A 22,382-nucleotide genomic window follows, 5' to 3' on the forward strand; every position below is an offset into this window, starting at 1 on the left:
CATGGCCCACACACATGCAAGAGTTTTTTTTTCGATCACGGAAAACTTCTCCTCAGTGGGGGATAAGGCACGGGAAGCGTAGCCTACAATATTTTCTTTTCCATCAGCCCTAACTTGTGATAGAACGCCACCCAAACCCTTGTTGCTGGCGTCCACAGTTATAATATTATCCAAATCAGGATCAAATCCCTTCAGAGCAGGAGCTTCCACAATTGCACACTTGATATTGTTGAACTCCAACTGGCACTCTACATCCCACAAAAATGTCCCCTTATTCTTGAGCAATTGTGTAATATGGAACATCCTGGAGGAGAAATTCTTCACAAATTTAGAGTAAAACTCCGCAAGTCCTAAAAAAAAACGGATCTCCTCTCTACTCTTGGGGCTGGGTGCATCACATATGGCTTCAATTAAGGAGGGTTCAGGAGAAACACCCTCACCGCTGAGAATGTGACCTAAATACGTAATAGACTTGACAGCAAACTTACACTTGGAATGTTCAGTTTTTTTTTTTTTTTTTCAAAGCCAACTTAGTTTATTGTTCAATTTTCAAGAAAGGAAAGATGATGCAATGCACCACAAAATAAGTTCCATCTATACGTGCCCCAGCCAATACATAGGCCCATTGTAGAAAAACACAGCCCCTCCCTGAGCAGATCAATGAATGTACACTTGCACAAACAGGCCACTTTTCTTTATTTCTCATGATCAGTTCATTGTAAACATGATAGGCTCCATTTATGCATAGTCCACGTTGGGCAGAGTGGTAGGACGCTGTGTAGTAGAGTAGAGTTGTGCGACTACCGCCAGGTGCAATGGTTCCCTTCACTTCCTGAATGCACCAAGCTTACAAGACGTGGTCTCACTTGAAGATTTGGAATGTTCAATGTTAGCCCTTTGGATTCCAGGATGGTAAGAACTTCATTCAAAATCCTATCATGCTCTGACCTATCGGCTCCAAAAACAAGAATATCATCTTGGAAACACCTTACGTTTTTAATTTTGCCAAATAAATGGTGCATCAATCTTTTAAAGATGGCAGCAGCTGAGGCTAAACCAAAGGGAAGTCTCTTATCCTGAAAACAGCCAAAAGGGCTGATAAAAGCTGTAAACTGATTACCTTCATTGGCAAGGGAAATCTGATAAGCAACAGAAAGATCTATTGATGAAAATCACTCAGCATTTTTCACTAAAGAAAGCATTTCCGAAAATTTTGGAAGTGGAATTTTTTCCACTACAATATTGTTGTTTAAGTGCCTATGGTCAATACACAACCTCAGCTTGCCATTGCTACATTTGGATACTACAAACGGAGAAATCCATTCAAAGGATTCGATTGGCTCTATGATGTTAGCCTTAACCAATTTATCTAATTCTTTTTCAACATCATCTCTAAGAAGAACAAGAATGTGTCTGACCTTATGTACTTTCGGGCATGCATCTGTCTTTAACACAATACGATGTTCAAAGTCATTGAGGTTCCTAATACTTCCATTGAAAACCTTAGGATATTTCTTCAAAATCTCCTCACAAAGTAAATCACCCTCATTAAGGACCATGACAGGATCAGAACTATTTGGATTGAGAATTATATCCAGCTTACCTTGATCTTTCCAGCTTACAATTGCGGGTCCTTTCTTAGCAACATACAATTTGCTGGTAGTCACCCTATTCTTAAATTCAAAAACCAAAGACCTGCACCCGACCATGTCAATCTTTTCTCCAGAAAATCCTTCTGGATGAATATCAGACCCAAGGAGTCTATCACCCAAACTTACAGCAAATAGTGATTTCCAAGTTTTTTCATCAAGTATTGTGTATGGGGAGCCTGAATCAGCATACAGTTTCACAAAAATGCCCCCAATACACATGGTACATAGTGGCTTCTTCAAACACACATTGCTATTATCATTAACATTCCAAATAAATAGTTATTTGGGATCTAAGCTTTGAGAAATGTTACTGGAATCGTTAATGTTAAGTTTTCTAATACTGCATTCACAATCACTAGAATCACAATCAGCTTCATCCAAACACTTTACTTTCCTACCACCCTTCCTTCTGCAAGCTTTTGCAAAGTGACCCACAATGCCACAATTGGTACATCTTTGTTTTAAGGCAGGACAAGACCTGCTAGATGCGAGGTGCATAGGACTATCGCAACGGTAACACCTGAAATTGGCATCGTGATTTAGATCCTTATTTTTAGTAGTTTCAACTTTATGTTTAACAGGAATATTAGTTTTGGTAGCGGTAACCTTAGCCTTGATCTTACTAACCACTTCTTCAGGAGTTTCAGAAACTGCAGCATCTTGCTTAAGTAACTTGGCACTCCGACTAAACATTTCTGCTTTTCTAACTAAGCTTAAAATGTCTTTTAATTATGTATCTCCATTAATCCATAACCTATCTTGTACGGCAGGATCCTTACTATGCATGACTACTTGGTCTCTGATAATCTGATCAACCAAATGATCAAACTTACAATCCGCAGCGAGTTTTCTTAAAGCTGACATATATTCATCAATAGTTTCGTTAGCATCTTGTTTCCTATGGAAAAATATAAATCTTACAATGCCCATGCATACTTTCGGTGCAAAGTAAGTGTCAAAATCATTTATTATAGCATCAAACATGTTGACATCTCCAGCACCTAAATCCTTGGTCATTTCTTCATATGCTTTTAGCCCTCCAAGGCCAACGGAGTGCAACAAAAGCTTTTTTTTTCTATTTGGTGTCATCTTCCCATCTTCATCGATAGTGTCAATAAAATTGAGACAATATCTTTACCACTCCGACCATTTCTTGCATGGATTAGAACCTGCAGACCAAAACGCTTGGGGCGACTGAATAGAAAATGTGTGACTTGCCAAGGTATAAATAAAATAAAAGGCAAGAACTTAAGAGGAAAGAAAGAAGAGAAAAAAAACATAAGCTGTGCGTGTCACCGCGCTAAAATAACGTTGCAATAAAACTTTTTATTTCTAACACACCTGAAGTAGAATAATAACTATCAAGGTGTGTGCATCACAATGTGAACAAGATATATTGATGGACTTACAACACAAATAATAGTGGAGGTTTGCGCATCACCGCATGAACGAGATGTGCGCTAAATATAGTGCAAAAGGTGTGTGCATCACCAAGGTAACACAATGATTCGAATAATCTCCAGTAGGTGTGAGTCAATGGAGAATTGAGGTGTGCATGTCACCGCACACTGAAATAATGAAAGTTGGTGCCTGACAAAATGGCGGCACGTAAGGTCATGGTGCGTGACCGAGCATGTATAGAGTGGAGTGCGAAGACGCTATTGCTTAGAACAGCAGTAGTGCAAGGAAGAGAAGGCGAACTCCGCTTGGAATTCCAAAATCGACGAGGCAAGCAAGGTAAGCAGAGCGCTGGTGGAAGGCAGTTGAGGGTTTGAAACAAAACAAGTTTCAGAAGCGCAGCAAAAGTATTTAAAATTAAATAACTTGGCTCATACAACCTGTAGAGAAGGTGTCCAGTACTTCATCCGAAACGGGAAAACAAGGCGCACTCCATGCCAATTTCCTGATAGGTCAGAGCAGTAATTCTTGAGAAGATCACACCGGTACAGCAAACTGATGCTAGAAAACATGAGTCCTACCGGTGTTCCGCTTGTCTCCAATTGTAAAGATGGTTGGACACAGTATGTGTGACTTCAAGTAGGTTTTAAAGTGGAAACACCGGTACAGCAAAGCAAGGCCTCCGCTCCCTTCTCAACTCAAACGTCCACTAACCAGCACTCTAGAACTCGTGCTGACGTGGTATCGCAGAGCGAGAGGTGGAACGAACAAAAGGAACAAAGTAGTAACATAGCAATAAACATAGCAATCCCTCTACTGAAATCTAACCCCAAAATCAAACCCATAGGAGCACTGGTTCAGTCATGCATGGACCCTTGCAGGGTACAGCCTGAAGAACACCTTGACAAGGGCTTCAGGAGTTTGCATCTTCACATGTATAAATGAATGAATGAGGGTATTTCTATAGCGCACGGCTACTCGTAAGAGTGTCCCAGCGCTTCTAGTACTGCCAAAGAGAGTAATACAGAGGGTTTGTCCACCCTTGTTCACCCCTAGAGTCTAAAGAAAAATGCTTTCAGTTCCTTTTTCGAAATGAAGGCACAAAAAAAGCAGTCTTGTTGCCTAGAGTGCATGCACCGGGGCTGCTCTCCTCTCAGAGGTAACTACACCAATAGCACGGTCAAGGTCCTGTAACATTGCCAAAGGGGTGACTGCTAACTCCAGTGCTCTGCACCTGCGACCGTTGGGATTGAACCTTGGCCGATGTCTGGCAGCATTGTCATCCGTTTCTGAATCCATTGCACAGTAAGTAAGTATCCTGTGCTCTGCCCGTCTTTTCCAGGATTCTCTTCAACCTTCTGTAAGGCTGTTTTCATATTCTTCAAATACTATCCTATTTTTAGGGCATGGGACTCCTTTCCTCCTAAGGCGCTCAAACATTCTGCACACCAGGGCCGGACTGGCTACCGGGCAGTTTGGAATGCTGCTTAGCTGGGGGTTGATTTCGTTCATGGAGACCCGATTGTGCTAAACGAAATTCGTTTTGCATTTATTATTTCGAAGCACAGGCAGGTCTCCATGAACGAAATCAGTCCCCACAGCAGTGAAATCAGCCCCCAGCTCTGCAGCATTCCAAATTGCCCGGTAGTCAGTCCGGCCCTGCTGCACACTGTCGTACCTCTGCACATTTTGCTGCATTTATACAGCTATCCTGAGCCCCAGCATACCGCACAGCCTGAGGTAGCACTTCTATAAGTGGTGCTGGAGAAATTTTCAGAGTGGGGGCGCTGCCATCGGCATTACATTGCCCATGTCACCCAAGCAGGAGAGCGGTAAAGGTGTGGTATGTAGTCAGCTGGTGTCCATTTTGGAGACCACTGTCTGTCATAAATATATTACGAAAGCATGACGGGGCAGTGCACTGTCCTTTACAGGCAGCATACTTTTAATTGAAATGGCGATTAAATTTGCTGGTAGAATACATAATGCACAAATAAGATGTAGAAATCATGTTTCAATTAATAATTATCATTTGCGCATCACTACGAAGTGTTTTGATTGATTTTGATCAAAGTAAAGATTTTAGTTTCCATCACACTTCAGAATTATAAAATAGGGCTTAATTTTTGCTTAACTGCTGACGTATTTTAAAATATTTGTCCAGTAGCAAAAGGCTTTATTGTTATGTGGTTAAAAACCCTTCCAATATAAAAACGATGGCCGCATCTTCTTTAAAAGAAAAAACAGTATATAAAATTACACAGAAATCCAAAATTTCCATTGTACATTGGAACTCGGGAGAGGTAATGTTCCACTCAAGGGCCAGCTTAGGGTCAGCCGGTTTTTAGTAGTCAGAGAACAGTTACTGAACCCAGAGATGGGGTGCCACGCTACAGTAATGGGAAGTGGTTGGGAACATTGATGGCTTCCAACTGTTTTAGCGCCTTGATAACAAGTTTTGTTAATCTGATGTTCAGCTTCGTGTTGCTCGGGTTTAAAGCTGCTATTATGGCTTGACGGCATGATCGAATTACAAGTCTATTCCATTCTTCACGCAGTAAAAAACGTCTGACGGTGAGCATTGCAGGACATAGGCAAAATATGTGTTCCAATCCTTTGGTATGGTAGCCGCACAGCCTACAATGAGTGTGATTATCTGGTCGGCGCCTTTCTGGCAAATTAATTAAAAAAGGCCATTCACCCATCCTTAGAGCCAAAAACTTTCTTTTAAAAAAGAGTGCAAATGTACTTGATAAATAGGGGGGGGTACAACCCCGGGTTTAAAATTTGAGATCACTGCCCAGGCGTGTTTCCTTTTTGACAGTATTGCCTTGTCCGAATGAAAGGACCACAGCCTGATGCTCTGCTTAATGACTGCTTTTAATGCCGACTGGGGGGAATTTGTTCCCCAGAATTCCTAAACACTGAGTTGTTGTAAACTATAGTTCAGGTGGAGCCGATATTTATTACTGGCATGACTTTTCTGTATTTCTTGCCAGAGTCTGGCCTCCAAAGAACCCTCCCAGGCATGACGCAGTCAATTACAAAACTTTATAAGTGCACCAGCCTCTATGCTGTGATGGTCAAGTAGACCTAGTTCAAGGAGAACTTGTGCAGGCGATGCCGACTTTGGCAGATGAAATGCACGTTTAAAAATGTTTGTTAATAATTTATTTAAGAGGGTATTTGTGTTGTCCATCATGATCTCATGGCCATACGTTAATCAATTAGTTATCTTGGCATTCATCACCTTCAACAGTGGGATTAAGCTGGAGCCAAGTAGCTTTTTGGAGAGTTTCGTGGCGACGACCTCTAAAGCCAAAGCTTTGGTCCTCAGTGCTTCTTTCTGTTTGACAAGAGAACTTCTGGAGTCAAGAAATATTCCCAGATATTTATAGTGAGTTGTTGAGTCAATTTTTACCTTGTTGAAATACCACCCAACACACATTTTCTTTTGCTTCCCAAAGGAGATTGTTTTTGTTTTTGACAGATTCAACTCTAGGAAGTTGCTTTTAGTGTAGGGGAGTAGTTCATCAAGTAGCCTCTGTAGACCCACTTTTGTGTGGCTAAGCAGCACCAAATCATTGGTGTATAAAGGGTTAGTAATACGTACTCCATCTAGTTGGGGCGGGTGGCTGTTAACGGTGTCAAGAATTTGTGTGAGATCCAATATAAACAGGTTAAAAAGGAGTGGTGCCAACACGGAGCCTTGTTTTACCCCGCTTCTCATCTCAATCTTCCTAGAGACATGAGAGCCTTCACCCAGCTTGATTTTAATCCATGTTTCAGAATGGAGTTGAGCTATCGCAAGTAGCAGAGACCGGGGTGCCCCCCAAGACTTTAATTTTTGCCACAGTAGGTCCCGGGGCACTCGGTCGAAGGCCTCTTTAAAATCTACAAAGCAGCAGTGCAGTTGGATTTGTTGGACTGACGCTTTCTCTATCAAAACGGATAGGGTTAGTAGGTTAGTTGTTGTACCAGAATTGACCACAAACCCAGTCTGATTGAAGGGGAGGCGCTTCGTTTCCTTGGTCCAGGACAATAGCTCGTCCAACAGAATGGTGGAGTAGTATTTAGACTCAACGTCTAAAAGTGCTAACATTCGGTAGTTACTGGGGTCGTTCTTTTCCCACCCTTACATTTGTACAGTATATTTGCAAGCACCCCTCACACACCTGCCCGCCTGGATTTTCCAAGTTAGTTGTCAGTTGGGTTTTCATATCACGTTTATTTCATTTTGTTCAATCACTCACCTTTGTCCCGTTGCCCCATCCCCTCTTCTGCGGGGTCTGACTGTTGAGCCAAAGTGACTTCTGGCCTCTCTATTCCCAGCTCCGCCTACAGGCCGTGGTCCTCCCAACTAGGGTCCTACTGTCCAGTGCTGCGGCTCCCTGGTTACCAGCCTTTTACACACAGGCCATGTCACAATGGAGACTCCTTCGCGTCATTATTACATCACCATTTGGTGGGTGATACCATGTGTTTCCGAACTAGAGAGGGAACAGATCAAGGCATGACCAAAATGCCAATGTCTTGATGAGGTCCCTTATTAAGTAATGAAAACGTATCCAGCCGTGTACCTGAAGTGGGTTATGTGGTCCCTGGCATGCTACCTCAATCGCGGTCTCTATTCTCTCTCATGTTGTGGCGGAACGCCCCTTTTCAGGCTGACGGAAACTTCGGCCTGGTGACAGCCCATGCAGGGCCTGTGATGTCATACTGGTTCCATTCACGAGTTCTGCTGCTGCCGTAAAAGGATGGAGTCCCCTATAGAGCTCCGTGTCGCATCTCTGGATTGGCTGCTCTCGCTTGTGTATTTAAATCCCGTGTTGTGCGACACTCAGCAGACTGATTTAAGAATAGGATCAAAGTTCTGTCAGCCCTTCCACACGCTCAAAATAAATATGTTAAGAGTCCAGAGATCTGACCTTGGGAACTTTCTGAACCCTCGGCTTAGTTTACTGCACACCTTGGAGTCATTTAGAAATTGAAAACCAACCCCTTTAAATGGATTTTTATCTAGTGACCGGGCTCTGACGACAGAAGCTTCTCTTCTATAAGCAGGGCTTTTGAGCCAATCGAGACTTCAGTACACTATCTACGACTGATTTCAATGGAGCTTTTAAATGTCTGTGTTTATTAGACGAATTATCTCACTGATCGATTACTGAGCCTGTACCTTCCTATTTATTGTTACAATGTGGCCCTTAGTGGCATGCTTATAACAATAAAACTGAATTAAAGGATTAAAAAAATAAAGTACTAGGTCTTTCCTCACAATAAATACAGCACATCTCAATAACCACGGTCCTTGCACCACGTAGCAGTAACGATTCCCTCATCGCCCTCTGAAACAAAGGCTCGGGGTTTGTAATGCCATCATCAAAATACAAACATTAGCATATATGACCTTGTAGTGTTTTCTATGTCCTTCATTAAAACGCAACTGCAGCTATCAACTAGCACAGAGGCTCACAATTGATGACCCGGTCAGACCACTTTCGAAGTTTCCATCCAAATCTCTTGACCATAAATTGAGGCCAAGTCCCACATCCAGACTCTTACTTACTGAGCTTAGATGTGGAGATGCTCGAGTTCTAGTCTGAATATTTCAAAACGAATTGCGAATATGTACGATGAATGCCAGGCGCCAGGATAACATCTGCATCAAGGTTTGTAGAAGTGTTTGTCATACTGAGCGTCCTCCTCCCTCTGAACCCTCTTTCGCTCCACCACTAGATGCAGAAAAGCAGCAACAGTATAGAGCAATCCAAAGGAAGGTCTGATACAAAGACACTTCAATCACAGGCCACGCTGCAATCCCAGAGCCTTCCAACAAGACTCAACGATGCTGAACACGAGTAACTATCCTGCCTTCTGCTACTGTTCGCTCTACTGCACGTCCTGGCACAGTTATACGGCAGCACGGGAGCACAAGTAAGGTAACCTGACACGACAGGTAACACTTCCCAGTGAGGCCACATAGCAAACCCACAACTTTGAGCAACCGATGGAGTAGTGCGCTACCCACCCACCAAAGAACCTCAACACTTTATAGAGCGGTAAGAAGCCCCACTGAAAAGCAAACACAACTAAACATTCATTAGTGACTATTCTCCCTTTGACGCCTTTCGGTACAGTGACAGCTTTTGTAGTCTTGAGTATTTAACGTCCTACTCCACAGTTGTGAGGCTGACTTGCATCCTTCCAACCACACTCGTCTCCTGCAAGTTTGAACAGTATCTACGCTTCGCTGCTATCTTTGAGGGGAATCGGTAGCGCCTCAAGACCTTTTATGAGAACTACTAGCCTTTAGAGAGTCTGCACCTCTACCGAGCTGTGAATTGAGCCACTACCTCGTATACACTGACTTACCGCCAAGACAATATCCATTACATTACAACTGTGTGCTCTAGATTGCCCACTAAACATTATAAACATGCAAGCAGTAATGTGATTCCCTTACACTGACAATAAAGTATTACGTGCGATCAATGCGTTCCAGAATGAGAGCTTTTATAAAACAAAATAACTTAAAATTCATAATCTAGACATAACTGCTGGAATGTGATTAACAAGTAAGACTGATAAGCCTATAAAAGAATTAACAAAATCCAGTTACCTTTCAGCATGCTTCTCCCAGTCGAAGCTCCGAAGATATTCAGAAAGACGCTCCTGGCGCCCAGGGACGTGGTGGCCTCCAGCAGAGCCCCGGTGACGCAGTCAGACACGGTGGTCCTGTGTGAGGTGGCGCGGTACTCGGCCCACGCGCCTCGCGCACATCCTAATTTAAAGGATAAACCACTGCTGCGTTTGCACACGGAAGCTGTTCCTGGGATTATTGTTGCAGGGCTGAATGAATGGAGAGCAGGTTCTGCCGCCACTTCACCATCCCTCACTTGACTGTAAATCTGTAAACAATGAAAAAAATGCACAGTTGGTATCCCTTCTGACGGAGGCTGCAGCGCTCTTTGTGTCTTGAGTACAGGTTAATTTTTAATTTCTAAATAGATGCATTTTCACATTCTTCCTCCACACCTTTTTCGTGCAGTTTTATGGTTGCAGATTAAAATTCCTGCTACCTGCAGTGCCGGCCTTACCAGAGTACACTTGTTTGCAATGTGCCAAAGCGATGACCGTAAAAAACAAGAAGATTACGTCAACAGGTGCCACCTATAAGAACACCACCCTGCAAAGTACTGCCTGACTAAACTATAGTCCTTTCATTTAAAACAAAACAAATATTAAAAAGAACTTTGACGGAGCTGTAGAACGTGTAAAGCAAGTTATGTGACTATACCAGGTAAAGAGTCATGTTGAAAAATATCTCATCACATATTTGCAATATTGTCCCATTTATAACAGCATTTGATCACCGAACTTGCCCGAGAAAGTTAGTAGGTAATAGGACCAGTGACCAGTCGCATCCAAAATAGTAATTTCAAATAAACTGAACACGAAAATAAGGGAATCGAAAAAGAAATTGCAACCCATCAAAAGCAATTTCGTCAGAGTAACGTACTTTTTTACCATAATCGCAGTATAGAGCTTTTTAGGTCTAGCCTGTCAATGCGTTTGCGCATTGAGCTTGCGAGAGATATTTGGGCTTAACCAGAGCTTAACCATAGGGCGATTTGATGATGTGCCCGTGAAAACAAGCTCAATGCGCAAGCGCATTGACCTAAAAAGCGCATGCACATCAAAGCCACCAGCCTCCTTCCCACAGGCATCCCCCAGCGTGCGCTCTGCCTCAGGCATTTCTCCTCCCCTAATTTATTCACTGCCCACGGCCGGCCGGCGTACTTTCACTTTGACTGCCGCCACGCCGTCTCTCGCGTTTCTCCTCTCCCCTCCCAGTGTACTTTTATTTTTTTTAACTTGTTTAATTTCCCGCCCTCCCACCCTTGCTTGCCGTTCATTTCCCGCCCTCCCACCCTTTCTTGCCTTTCATTTCCCATTTCTTGTTTCACTCACAGTCGCAGCGAAAGAGCTGTAACGTGGCCGCACAACAATAAATCCAGGCATGGATTATATCCCCTTCTGGCCTGGCACTCAGTAAAGATGTATTTACATTAACCATTGTTGTATGAAACGGCGTTCTGTTTCTCCTGAGATTATCGTGTACAGTTATTTTCAGTGCACAACATAGAGGAAAGAGGCTCTTGCAGCGCTCAAATCTGGTGGTCTGTGGATACGGATACAGACAGCCTGCTCCGTGTTTTGCAGCCCTCGCACCTGCAGGCAGCTCTGATGTGACCTCAGAGACTGGATGGGTGGGCCCAAGGGCGGGACTAGTGGGTGGGCCCAAGTTTACATTGCCTCCTCATCCGGCTCCACATCCGTAAGCAACCCTCTCTTTATTTCTGTGGAGGCGCGAGCAACTTCTGTTCTCTCCTCTGACATTGAAAATTGCTATTTTACTGTGTTGTGGAATCAAGTTTGTGCTCTCAGCGAACTTTCTGGTGCATTCAATTGCAATATTTACCCCCCTTAAGACATTGTCTGATGCTGTATATAAAATGCAGTGCGTGGTGTATTGTGTGATTTTTTTGAACTGTCTAAGAAAGTTAGCTGTACAGGTACGTGTACTTTTGAGAAGGTTTAGGTTTTGTTGTTTGTTTACCATAGCTAATATAACTTGTGGTACTTAGATAAGTTGTGCAGAAGGGTTGATGAAGACATTTAAGGTATCCTTTTACATTATTTTATAAGACGAATTCGAGAGTGATATGCATTGCCCGTGGTGTTTGAAGATCGCTGCTCGCGTTGTCATATACCTAACTTGTGCTTGGGAGACACATTCACGTCTCGTGCACTCGAGACGCCCCTGAAATACGGAGAACGTATCATTCTGTTTCCTGAGATTACCTATGGCATTGTTCATCGATCAGTCCTTGGGATACAGACGCCACAGTAGAACTGTTGTGACGTCAACGGAAAAGCATTCAGCATCATTTAAGATGCTGAAGTCGGCTCCTCATGGCTGTCACTGTATCTTGTGCCTTAGGAATCTTTTTTCCATTCTGTCTGCCTTACTCTCTACCATGAACTCTGCCTTCCCTTCTTCCTTGCTCTCTCCTTTCCTTTTTCCCATGTCGGCTTTTCTTTCTCTCATGCTCTCTGTCTAACTTTTACCCTTGCTCGCTGCCTCCCTTTCTTCCATAACCCCTCCTTTCTATTTCCTGTTCCCCGATACACACTGCCTTTTGTTCTGTCTTAAGGTCTACTGTTGCTTCTTTCATGGTCTCTCATCCTTTCTTCCATGCAGTAGGGTGTAGCTTTCCTCTTAGTCTCTGCATTCTGTTCTCCCAGAAACAGTTTTTAGGTCGTGTCTTCTGTCGTAACTTCTCCCAGAATCTGCTATCCTTTCTCCATTAGTCTATTTGTCTTCCATACAAATATTTTATTTTGCATACACCGTATCCCCCTTTAACACATTAACTCTATCATACATTATCCCATACAACCTACCTTCCTTACTCCCATACAGTCTGTAGTCTTCTTCCATTCAACCAGACTTTCTTTCTCCTATATGCACAGCCTTCCAGTTTTTTAAAGTCTCCCTGAATTTGCCTCATACCTGATGCCTCATTTCTTAGGCTGCCCTAGCTCCCATACACTATACCTCCCAATTTCCCATACAGTATGTGTTCCTTTCTCCCATGCAATATTCTTAACTTTCTCTTACCACATCACTCGGGGACACCACCACATCACTCGGGGACACCACCACATCACTTGGGGGCACCACCACATCACTCGGGGGCACCACCACATCACTCGGGGGCACCACCACATCACTCAGGGGCACCACCACATCACTCTGGGACACCCCCACCCACATCACTCTGGGACACCACCACCTACATCACTCTGGGACACCCCCACCCACATCACTCTGGGACACCACCACATCACTCTGGGACACCACCACATCACTCTGGGACACCACCACATCACTCTGGGATACCACCACATCACTCTGGGACACCACCACATCACTCTGGGACACCACCACATCACTCTGGGACACCACCACATCACTCTGGGACACCACCACATCACTCTAATACACCACCACATCACTCTGGGACACCACCACATCACTTAGCACAACCACACCATCACTCAGCACCACAACAGCACTGTCCTTGCTTCCTACCAACAAGCATTGCCATAGCCAATAGGACTCGCATTAGGAAAGTGTAAGCTATTGGCTTTGTGAATAACAATGCTATTAATTTATATATTTTCAAAGCCAACACATATTTAAAAAATGTGTCATTTACAATACCAATAGCTCACACTTTCCTAATGCGAGACCTGTTGCATTGCAAATGCTTGTTTCACTAAGTTTCTGCACCTTCACAAGCCACTCGGCATCATGTTTAAACCAGCTAATATCAACCAATGGATAAACATGCCTGGCTCCAACATGGGAGTGTTTGTGTAGCTATGTACTAGGAACAGGCAGCTGAGCAACTGGCATGAGAGGAAAGAGGTCAATAAGGCAAACATCTCCTCTGAGCAGGTTCAGAACTGAAGGTCCACCTCCATCTTTACATCATCAATGTGTTAAGGATTCAACATCAACACATCTGAAAACCATCACTAGCTGTTCTGACTGCCTAAACTATGCAACCCTGAAGTGACAGCAAAATAGGGCTCTACTAGTAATGACATGCAAACTCCCTTCTGTTAATAGCTATGATCCCGGAAAGAAAAATGAATGGACATTTTAATTAGCATCACATTTAGAACAACCACAATCAGAACAAGTATTTGCAATGCAATAGGTCTCGAATTTGTGAGAGTTGAAGCTATTGGCATTGTAAATGACAATGCCTTTTATTTATCTGTTTTGATAATTAACACATAAATAAAAAGCATTGTCACTTACAATGCCAAAAGCTCAAATTCTTGTAAATGCGAGACATATTTTCTTTCAAAGAAGCGGACACCATTGTCCCGGGCTGCTTGGAAAGTGAAAGCACCCATTGTGCGCTGAATGTTGCAGGAAAGCATGTCGTGCCTGCAGTAGGAGAAACTCATTAAAGAAAATTGTGCTTACAGACTAAATAAGACATACCGTGTAACAGCAGAAGTAAAAGGGCCAGTCCTCATGGGAGGTTACAAATGAAGACAAGGTGGGACTAACAAGCCTATTAATGTATCAGAAGCCAGCTTTTACAAAGTACAATGACACAAGCCAATAGAAAATATGGGCGGAGAGTGGGCAGAGCTTCAAGTTCATACTCAAATACAGCATGCCTCACAGAGCAGCGCATGCACTGCCCAGGCACTGCCCAGGCTCGACTTAAAAAAAAACATTCCCACAAGACTTGTCAATTGAAAGCAGAATGAGCAAGCTTAAAATTAGGGAGAAATCAGAACCTGAGTTGATGATGGTCGGAGCCAATACTGAGTGATCTGTCATTTAGTCTAACCCACGTACCTTGATTGTAACTGTGAGTAAAGTGTTCTAGCGTACTGAAATACTAAGATCTTATTGGTAATACCCCATCCAAGTCTTACAAATTAATACAATGACAAGATCTGGTTCCATCAGCTGGTTAGAGTCCTTCCTTTAAATGAAATTGAATCTAGCAAAGGTTGCATTCGTTCATCTATGGATAATGCACATGGCAAACTCAACCCAAAATGAACCTCCTTTTGGGTTATTAAGGCATAAGCTTAAAGGAGTTCCCAGTTCTACAATCAAAGGCTGTTTGGTAGAGAAAACTGATTTTGTAAAGGAGCTTATTAAATATAATCAAATGTTCACACATTCATACACACCAAAAAAAAAGCACTAAAGGGAGAGGATTTGCTTCAATCTGTGGTCAGAGCCTTTGTAAAACAAAATACTATGAGCTCTTAAACAGTTGTTGTGAGGGGGCGGAGCTGCACAGGCAACCAGCATGGCAGCTTTTCTTCTGTGTTCTGTACACAGGTTCCCCGGGATTCGTGTCTAGAGAAGGGTCAGAGATTTTTGAGCCGCAAGCTTGGAGACTAAGGAGTCTAGTCATAGCAGAGGCCAGCCTAAGCAATCAAAAAGGTTTTGAGCATGTGGAAGTAAGGCACACGAGAATGAGGGGTCTCACTAAGTATTGTGGCTCTTCAAAATAGCACCCACTCAGGGTTAGGTGTGTGTTGCTGACCCTGCGAGTGAAAGCAGTGTTATGCATGAAGTAAATAGGTGAAGATGACCCAGAACACATGCATGAGAATATTTTTGGAAGACAGTGTGTTCAGGAAGGAATGGGCCCAGATTGCCTGGCATTGCACACATGATTGGGCTATTCTGATTATAAAAACAGCAATGCGTCTGTCAGAAGCCCTTCTAGTGGAAATACAGGCAACGGAAACCCATATAAAGACCACCATAACCGGTTTCAAAAAGAAACTAGAAGAGTTCAACAAGGAGCTAAATGAATATAAAGACAAACTTGCTCAATCAAAAGTTGTCAAACTCCAGAAGGACCTCAAAAAGTGGTCATACGATAAAACTTACCCATATGCCAGTGCAGAATATACTCCACCTGATCAGACCAATTACAACTCTGATAGGTCTGATGACTCAAACTCAAGTGGATCTAGCACAGGCAGCAGAGGGAATAGAAAACGTGGTAGGGGGCGAGGTAGGAGAGGTACTAACAATACTCCACAATGGTTCCCGTATCAACAACAGGGATCTGGGTGCTTTCATATGAGTCCATATAATCATCCACCCAACCCACCGAATATGGCCTGGAATCCACATTTGGCTCCACCTCCTCAACATTTCCAACAGAATATGTACCCTCAGCCTTTTTTAGAGTTTGACCGCAGGGGCAGGGGCAGAACGAGAGGAGTGAACAAAGTGCATTGGGGACCGAAAGACTCCGTAGGGAAGAACACGCGGAGCAAAACCCAAGAACAGAGGGCGGGCCCAAGCAGTGCAAAACCCTGATAACCAATCTATCTAAATTTCCTTTGAGTTCAGATGAAACCTCAGTTCTAGAGAAGGGGCTTGGCTTTATACCCACGCCACGCCTTGATCGCTTTAAATTACAATGCAAACTTAGCGAATTCTTAAGAAAACTTCGGTTGAAAACCTTCTTTGAGCGCCAAGATCCAATTGAAAGTCAGACTGCACCAAGTGATACAGAGTTTAGGATCAAGTCAACTTTCACTCCCCCGTCACATCTTGTGCCTGCTGATAATATTGCTTTTGAGCAGGCAGTGTTCCAGGAAGTGGAATCAATGGTAGAATGTTCACCATTTAAGAACTGGACGGCCGGTGAATACCAAGCCATGAATGCACTTCAGAAAAATAGAGAAATAGTCATCAAAAGTGCGGATAAGGGGGGCGGCATCGTCATCCAAGATGCCACCGCCTATGACCAAGAATGCAGACGCCTCTTGGGAGACACAAGAAATTATGCGGTTCTCCAACAAGACCCTTCGCCCTTCCTGAAAGATGAAATAATGGAGCTGGTTATGACAGCTGAACGGGATGGTTACATAAATAAACATGAAGCAGATTTTCTCACAAAGTCAGAAGGTAAAATCCCGTACTTTTACACTTTACCGAAAACCCACAAAAACCGGCTGCCCCCCCCCCCCCCCCGGAAGACTGATAGTTTCGGGAATTGGCTCATTATTGGAGCCACTTTCTAAGTACTGTGACTTTTTCTTCAAGCCACTGGTTCAGTCGACCAGTACGTATGTCAAGGACACTAAAAGTCTGCTGTCCTTACTCCTCAATGTCCAAATGCCCGACGAGCCATGCTTTCTTGTCTCTTTAGACATAGAAAGTTTGTATACCTGCATCCCGCAGGATGCAACTTTAAAAGTCTTGGCGGATGTCCTAGAAAACACCACATGGGAATATACCACCTCCCGTACTTTTGTTATCGAGTGTGCCACCCTAGCCCTTAAGCGCAATTTTTTCCAATATGAAGATACCACCTACCTACAAAAGACGGGCACGTCGATGGGCAGCACTTTTGCCCCAAGCATTGCGGGATTGTATGTTCATAATTTTGAACAGACACACATCTTGGCTACCACCAACCCTTACACTCTCAATGTTATCCTGTGGCAGAGGTACATTGATGATGTGCTTTTAATCTGGCAGGGTTCCGAGGAGAGTCTCGTGGCATTATTTGATTGGGTCAATACTTGTGATCCCCACTTGAAATTCACCCACCAGTACCATCCTAGCTCCATTGTCTTCTTAGACGTAACAATAACTAGGGAAGGGGACCGCCTAACCACAAAAACCTACTGTAAGCCCACAAGTAAAAACAACTTACTCCATTTTACGAGCTTTCATCCACGCCCATTGCTTGAGAATTTACCATTTGGACAATACCTACGCATCCGTAGGAATTGTAGTAACCTTGATGATTTCAATACGCAGGCAGAAGATCTAACGAACAAGTTACTAACAAGAGGTTACCCCAAAGGAATTTTGAAAAAAAGCCGTAAGAGGGCTAAGAGCCAAAACCGTGAAGCCCTTTTGGAGGACTACAATAAAGACAGAGAAGCTGAGACACCCTTAGCATGTGTGACAACCTACAGCAACATCTCGAACGCAGTGAGCCGGTGCGTAGGAAAACATTGTTGAATCCTGACGAGTAACGGCCAAAAATGGAAGAAACCTCTGTTCTCCTATAAACGTGAGAGAAGTCTGCAAGACGCACTTGTTCACACCCATCCAAAGATACCACTCGGGACAACAATGTACTCACTACGTGAGGTCTGTCCCCGGTCACTGGGCATTACCCATGTGGAGGATGCAGCGTGTGTCACCTTACCACAGCAACAAAAACACTCAATCTTGAGGCTGGCAAACTTTGGCATCTTAGAGGACACACTAATTGCAATTCGTGCAATGTCATTTATCTCGTGACATGTCACTGCGGTCTCCGGTATGTGGGGATGACCACAAGAAAAATAAAACTGCGCATCTGCGAACACCGCAGCAATGTGAGGTGCCGCAAGAGCACAACAAAGCTAACTGCCCACTTCCTAGAACGTGGCCACTGACCAAATGATCTTAGATGGACAGTTATAGAACAGCTCAATCTAGCCAATGAGAACAGCATCATTGAGAAAGAGCAAAGATGGATCTACCGTCTTTCTACGCACCTAACAGGACTGAACAATGCTATACCTTGGGGTTCAGTGATGAGACGGTAACTCCCCTTTTTTATATATCCTGAGTAACTGTTCATCTTTTTCTATAACCCTCGAGAGAATGGGTGTTCTATTCCATCTACTTTGCAATCTGATATGGGCTAGTACCACTACTAAGAAGATATACTGGCCACTAATTTTCAATTAGTTCGGCGTATGGGGCATTTGTCACAATATTCATGGGATGATTGTCCTCATACGCCATTGAATGACTGTTAGGATCAGACAATTGACGGTTCACTGGCAGCATCCTAGATGTCTGAAACTCTATACTGGAGTAGTACAAACCAAGGTCAGAGCCTGTCTTAGTGTTTAGGGAGCCAGAGAGATCTGTATAAACACTACATAAACACAAGATGCAACGTGTTTTAGCCCTGCTATTATTACACTTATGCCGATTGACATTCTAGCGTATTGGGCGTTTTAAAATTAAAATAAAACAATCCATGTCGACATTAGATATAACTGCAGGAGCAAAGTGCTATTGTGAATAGGAGCACCATGTGCAATGTTTAATCCAAATGTGGGCAAAGCTTTTTCTGACCCCCTTCATATAGCCATGTGGCTGTTTGTTTGACAAAGGCAGAAGTAATAAAGTTTGATAACTTTAACAATAAGATCTAAATCTCAGAGCCATAATGCACTAATTCAGATGTGAGGCCCCTTTAAGAAAAACAATGAGAGTCCGCTCCACATGATTGTCAAGATCGCCACGTGACCGGCACTCGCTTTAACCAATGAGTTTAAAATCCAGCATCCGTTGCAGTCTCCGTATCTCCGGGCCGCGGATGTGGCAAAAAGCAGGTTTTTACGCGGGGAGTCGTCGGGAGTCTGGTAAGCGGGAAGCGGGTGTGATTTGCTCGTGTGCACGTAGTCATCGCCGGTAGCCCCCTCCGGGCTTTGGCGTCTTGTGATACAAAGACTATCCGTGCAATACCATGCCGCATTATTTGTTTCCAAAACTCCACGTCCCTTCAGCGCTGTAAGACACTGGCTTCTATGCATTTTTAGATTTCGGGGCGTGAAAAATTTCCCCCTGCCGCGAGCCCATGGTGTGCTGTTCAATAGACGCACGTGTGAGTATGACCACCGTGAGGCTGCTTACTCCTTGTCTCTCCCATTTTGGTGAAGGTGTATTTTTAGTATTTTTTATATTATGTCAATTGCCATTGGCTGTTGAATTGTTTTCAACAAACGGACACTTGAACAACTATATGGATTTCAATAATTTCTCTATTGCGCTTCTTTCACTTGAGAGTTGATTGCGCTCATAGTGAGGTTTTAAAAAAATCCGATTGATCTCACTTAAAATGCTTGCGAAATTAATCATGGAGCCCTTGAGGGGACTTAAGTAGTATATATAAACACAAGTCCGTGATTATCATGTATGCTATATAGTGGGAGATATCGAATACAATGATGTAACTATAACTCAACGGGATCACTGAAATATTATCTACTACCAAAATATCGAGTTCCCATAATATCGATGAAAAAATATCGAGGGACATAATATCGACTTTCTATCTTCACTAAGGTAAGTACACAAATATCGAGTTTAAAATATCGAGTGTTAAAAATATAGACTGTCAAAATATCGATTTTTTTATGTCTTTAAAATAATTTAAAACTATTATAATATTAAATATATTTAATATAAACATTGTTAAAATTATTAAATAAATGTAACATTATTACATAATTAATGTAACTTTAAAAATTAATAATAATAATACATATATATATTTAAATACATGTTATTAATAAAACATATAGAATATATTTACCGTAGCATAGCAAAAGGTTTAAATTTAATGTAACCACTCCAGTGGGTGCTACATTAAAGAGATCGTTGGATAGCGTAGGGGTAAAAATTACTATTCCCACTTCAGTGGGTACAAGAGTAGGGAAAGCGTTGGATAGCGTAGGGGTAAAATTTACTATTCCCACTCCAGTGGGTGCAACAGTAGGGAAAGCGTTGGATAGCGTAGGGGTAAAAATTACTATTCCCACTCCAGTGGGGGCAACAGTAGGGAAAGCGTTGGATAGCGTAGGGGTAAAAATTACTATTCCCACTTCAGGGGGTGCAACAGTAGGGAAAGCGTTGGATAGCGTAGGGGTAAAAATTACTATTTCCACTCCAGTGGGTGCTACAGTATGGAAAGCGTTGGATAGCGTAGGGGTAAAAATTACTATTCCCACTCCAGTGGGTGCAACAGTAGGGAAAGCGTTGGATAGCGTAGGGGTAAAAATGACTATTCCCACTCCAGTGGGTGCTACAGTAGGGAAAGCGTTGGATAGCGTAGAGGTAAAACTTACTATTCCCACTCCAGTGGGTGCAACAGTAGGGAAAGCGTTGGATAGCGTAGGGGTAAAAATTACTATTCCCACTCCAGTGGGTGCTACAGTAGGGAAAGCGTTGGATAGCGTAGGGGTAAAAATTACTAATCCCACTCTAGTGGGTGCAACAGTAGGGAAAGCGTTGGCTAGCGTAGGGGTAAAAATTACTATTTCCACTCCAGTGGGTGCTACAGTATGGAAAGCGTTGGATAGCGTATGGGTAAAAATTACTATTCCCACTCCAGTGGGTGCAACAGTAGGGAAAGCGTTGGATAGCGTAGGGGTAAAAATGACTATTCCCACTCCAGTGGGTGCTACAGTAGGGAAAGCGTTGGATAGCGTAGAGGTAAAAATTACTATTCCCACTCCAGTGGGTGCAACAGTAGGGAAAGCGGTGGATAGCGTAGGGGTAAAAATTACTATTCCCACTCCAGTGGGTGCTACAGTAGGGAAAGCGTTGGATAGCGTAGGGGTAAAAATTACTAATCCCACTCTAGTGGGTGCAACAGTAGGGAAAGCGTTGGCTAGCGTAGGGGTAAAAATTACTATTCCAACTCCAGTGGGTGCAACAGTAGGGAAAGCATTGGATAGCGTAGGGGTGAAAATTACTATTCCCAATTAATTATTTTAAATTAATTACCAATTATATTTTAATTATTTACCAATTAATAATTAATATAAAAATATAATTAATTTACATAATTATTTAATTACAATTAAATTACTTCCCACCCTATTCCCCTATAAACACACAACCCGCTACAGAAAATAAATTACTAAAATTTAATTATTTATCAATTATTTATTTTTATTTAATTACCAATTATATTTTAATTAATTACCAATTATTATTTAATTAACAATTAGATTACATTTACATAATTAATTATTTATAATTAAATTACTTCCCACCCTATTCCCCTGTAAACACACAACCCGCTACAGAAAATAAATTACTAAAAATTAATTATTTATCAATTATTCATTTTTAATTAATTAACAATTATATTTTTATTAATTACCAATTATTATTTAATTAACAATTAGATTAAATTTACATAATTAATTATTTACATTAAATTACTTCCCACCCTATTCCCCTATAAACCCACAACCCGCTACAGATTTATATTACACTAATATTATTAAATATTAATAACTTACCTTATTTTCGATATTTTTGTTTTCTATATTTTATCTAGTCTATATTATGTCTAGTCTATATTTTTGATTTGATATTTTGGCTATTCTAGTCGGTATTACTCAATATTTTTGTTATTTTATCTAGTCTATATTTTGTCCAATCGATATTTTGGAATCGATATTATGTCTGTTTACCAACTCAACGTTCACACAGTGGGGGAGGTTGCTTGCACCATAGAAGTAATGTTTTCCAAATTGTGTAAAAAGTGTAAAACTTGGAAAAAGAGTGCTTTTATATTTCCTGTTTTTTGTTTTGTTCTGTTTATTGATTTATTACAGACATAAATCCCTCACACACAGGAGGAGAAGCACTAGGAAGTTCCTGTGCTCCGGTTACACAGAAGGGCGTAATCCTTTTACTTTTTCCTACCTCAGGTGGTAGTGGTGCCTTAGAGTGCTTCACCCACGTGACGTAGTTGTGTATGGTCCTGATGAACGCTGAGCTGATTTTTGGCTCTTAGTAGCAGAAACATGTCGACCTATATCGTTTTATGTTTAGGACTGGGTGGTTCAAATTAACACAATCACCATTCTGTCCGACTTTCCACTAAGATTTTAATGAAGTTAGAGCTACCCCCTCAATAAAATAATTTTTCCTAAATC

General features: G+C 42.4%; 1 protein-coding gene across 7 annotated transcripts in view; it reads right to left on the bottom strand.

Moving 5' to 3' along the window:
- Window positions 1-22,382, bottom strand: part of PLCE1 (phospholipase C epsilon 1) — a 1,649,974-nt gene that overhangs the window by 988,566 nt on the left and 639,026 nt on the right. For all 7 annotated transcript variants that reach the window (XM_086922473.1, XM_086922472.1, XM_086922474.1 and 4 more), the window contains exon 3: window positions 9,673-9,961. In XM_086922473.1, coding sequence (XP_086778599.1) covers window positions 9,673-9,961 — 289 coding nt within the window. The remainder of the gene's footprint in view (window positions 1-9,672; window positions 9,962-22,382) is intronic.

Source organism: Lissotriton vulgaris, chromosome 5, assembly GCF_964263255.1.
Source record: "Lissotriton vulgaris chromosome 5, aLisVul1.2, whole genome shotgun sequence".
Classification (NCBI taxonomy): Eukaryota; Metazoa; Chordata; class Amphibia; order Caudata; family Salamandridae; genus Lissotriton; species Lissotriton vulgaris.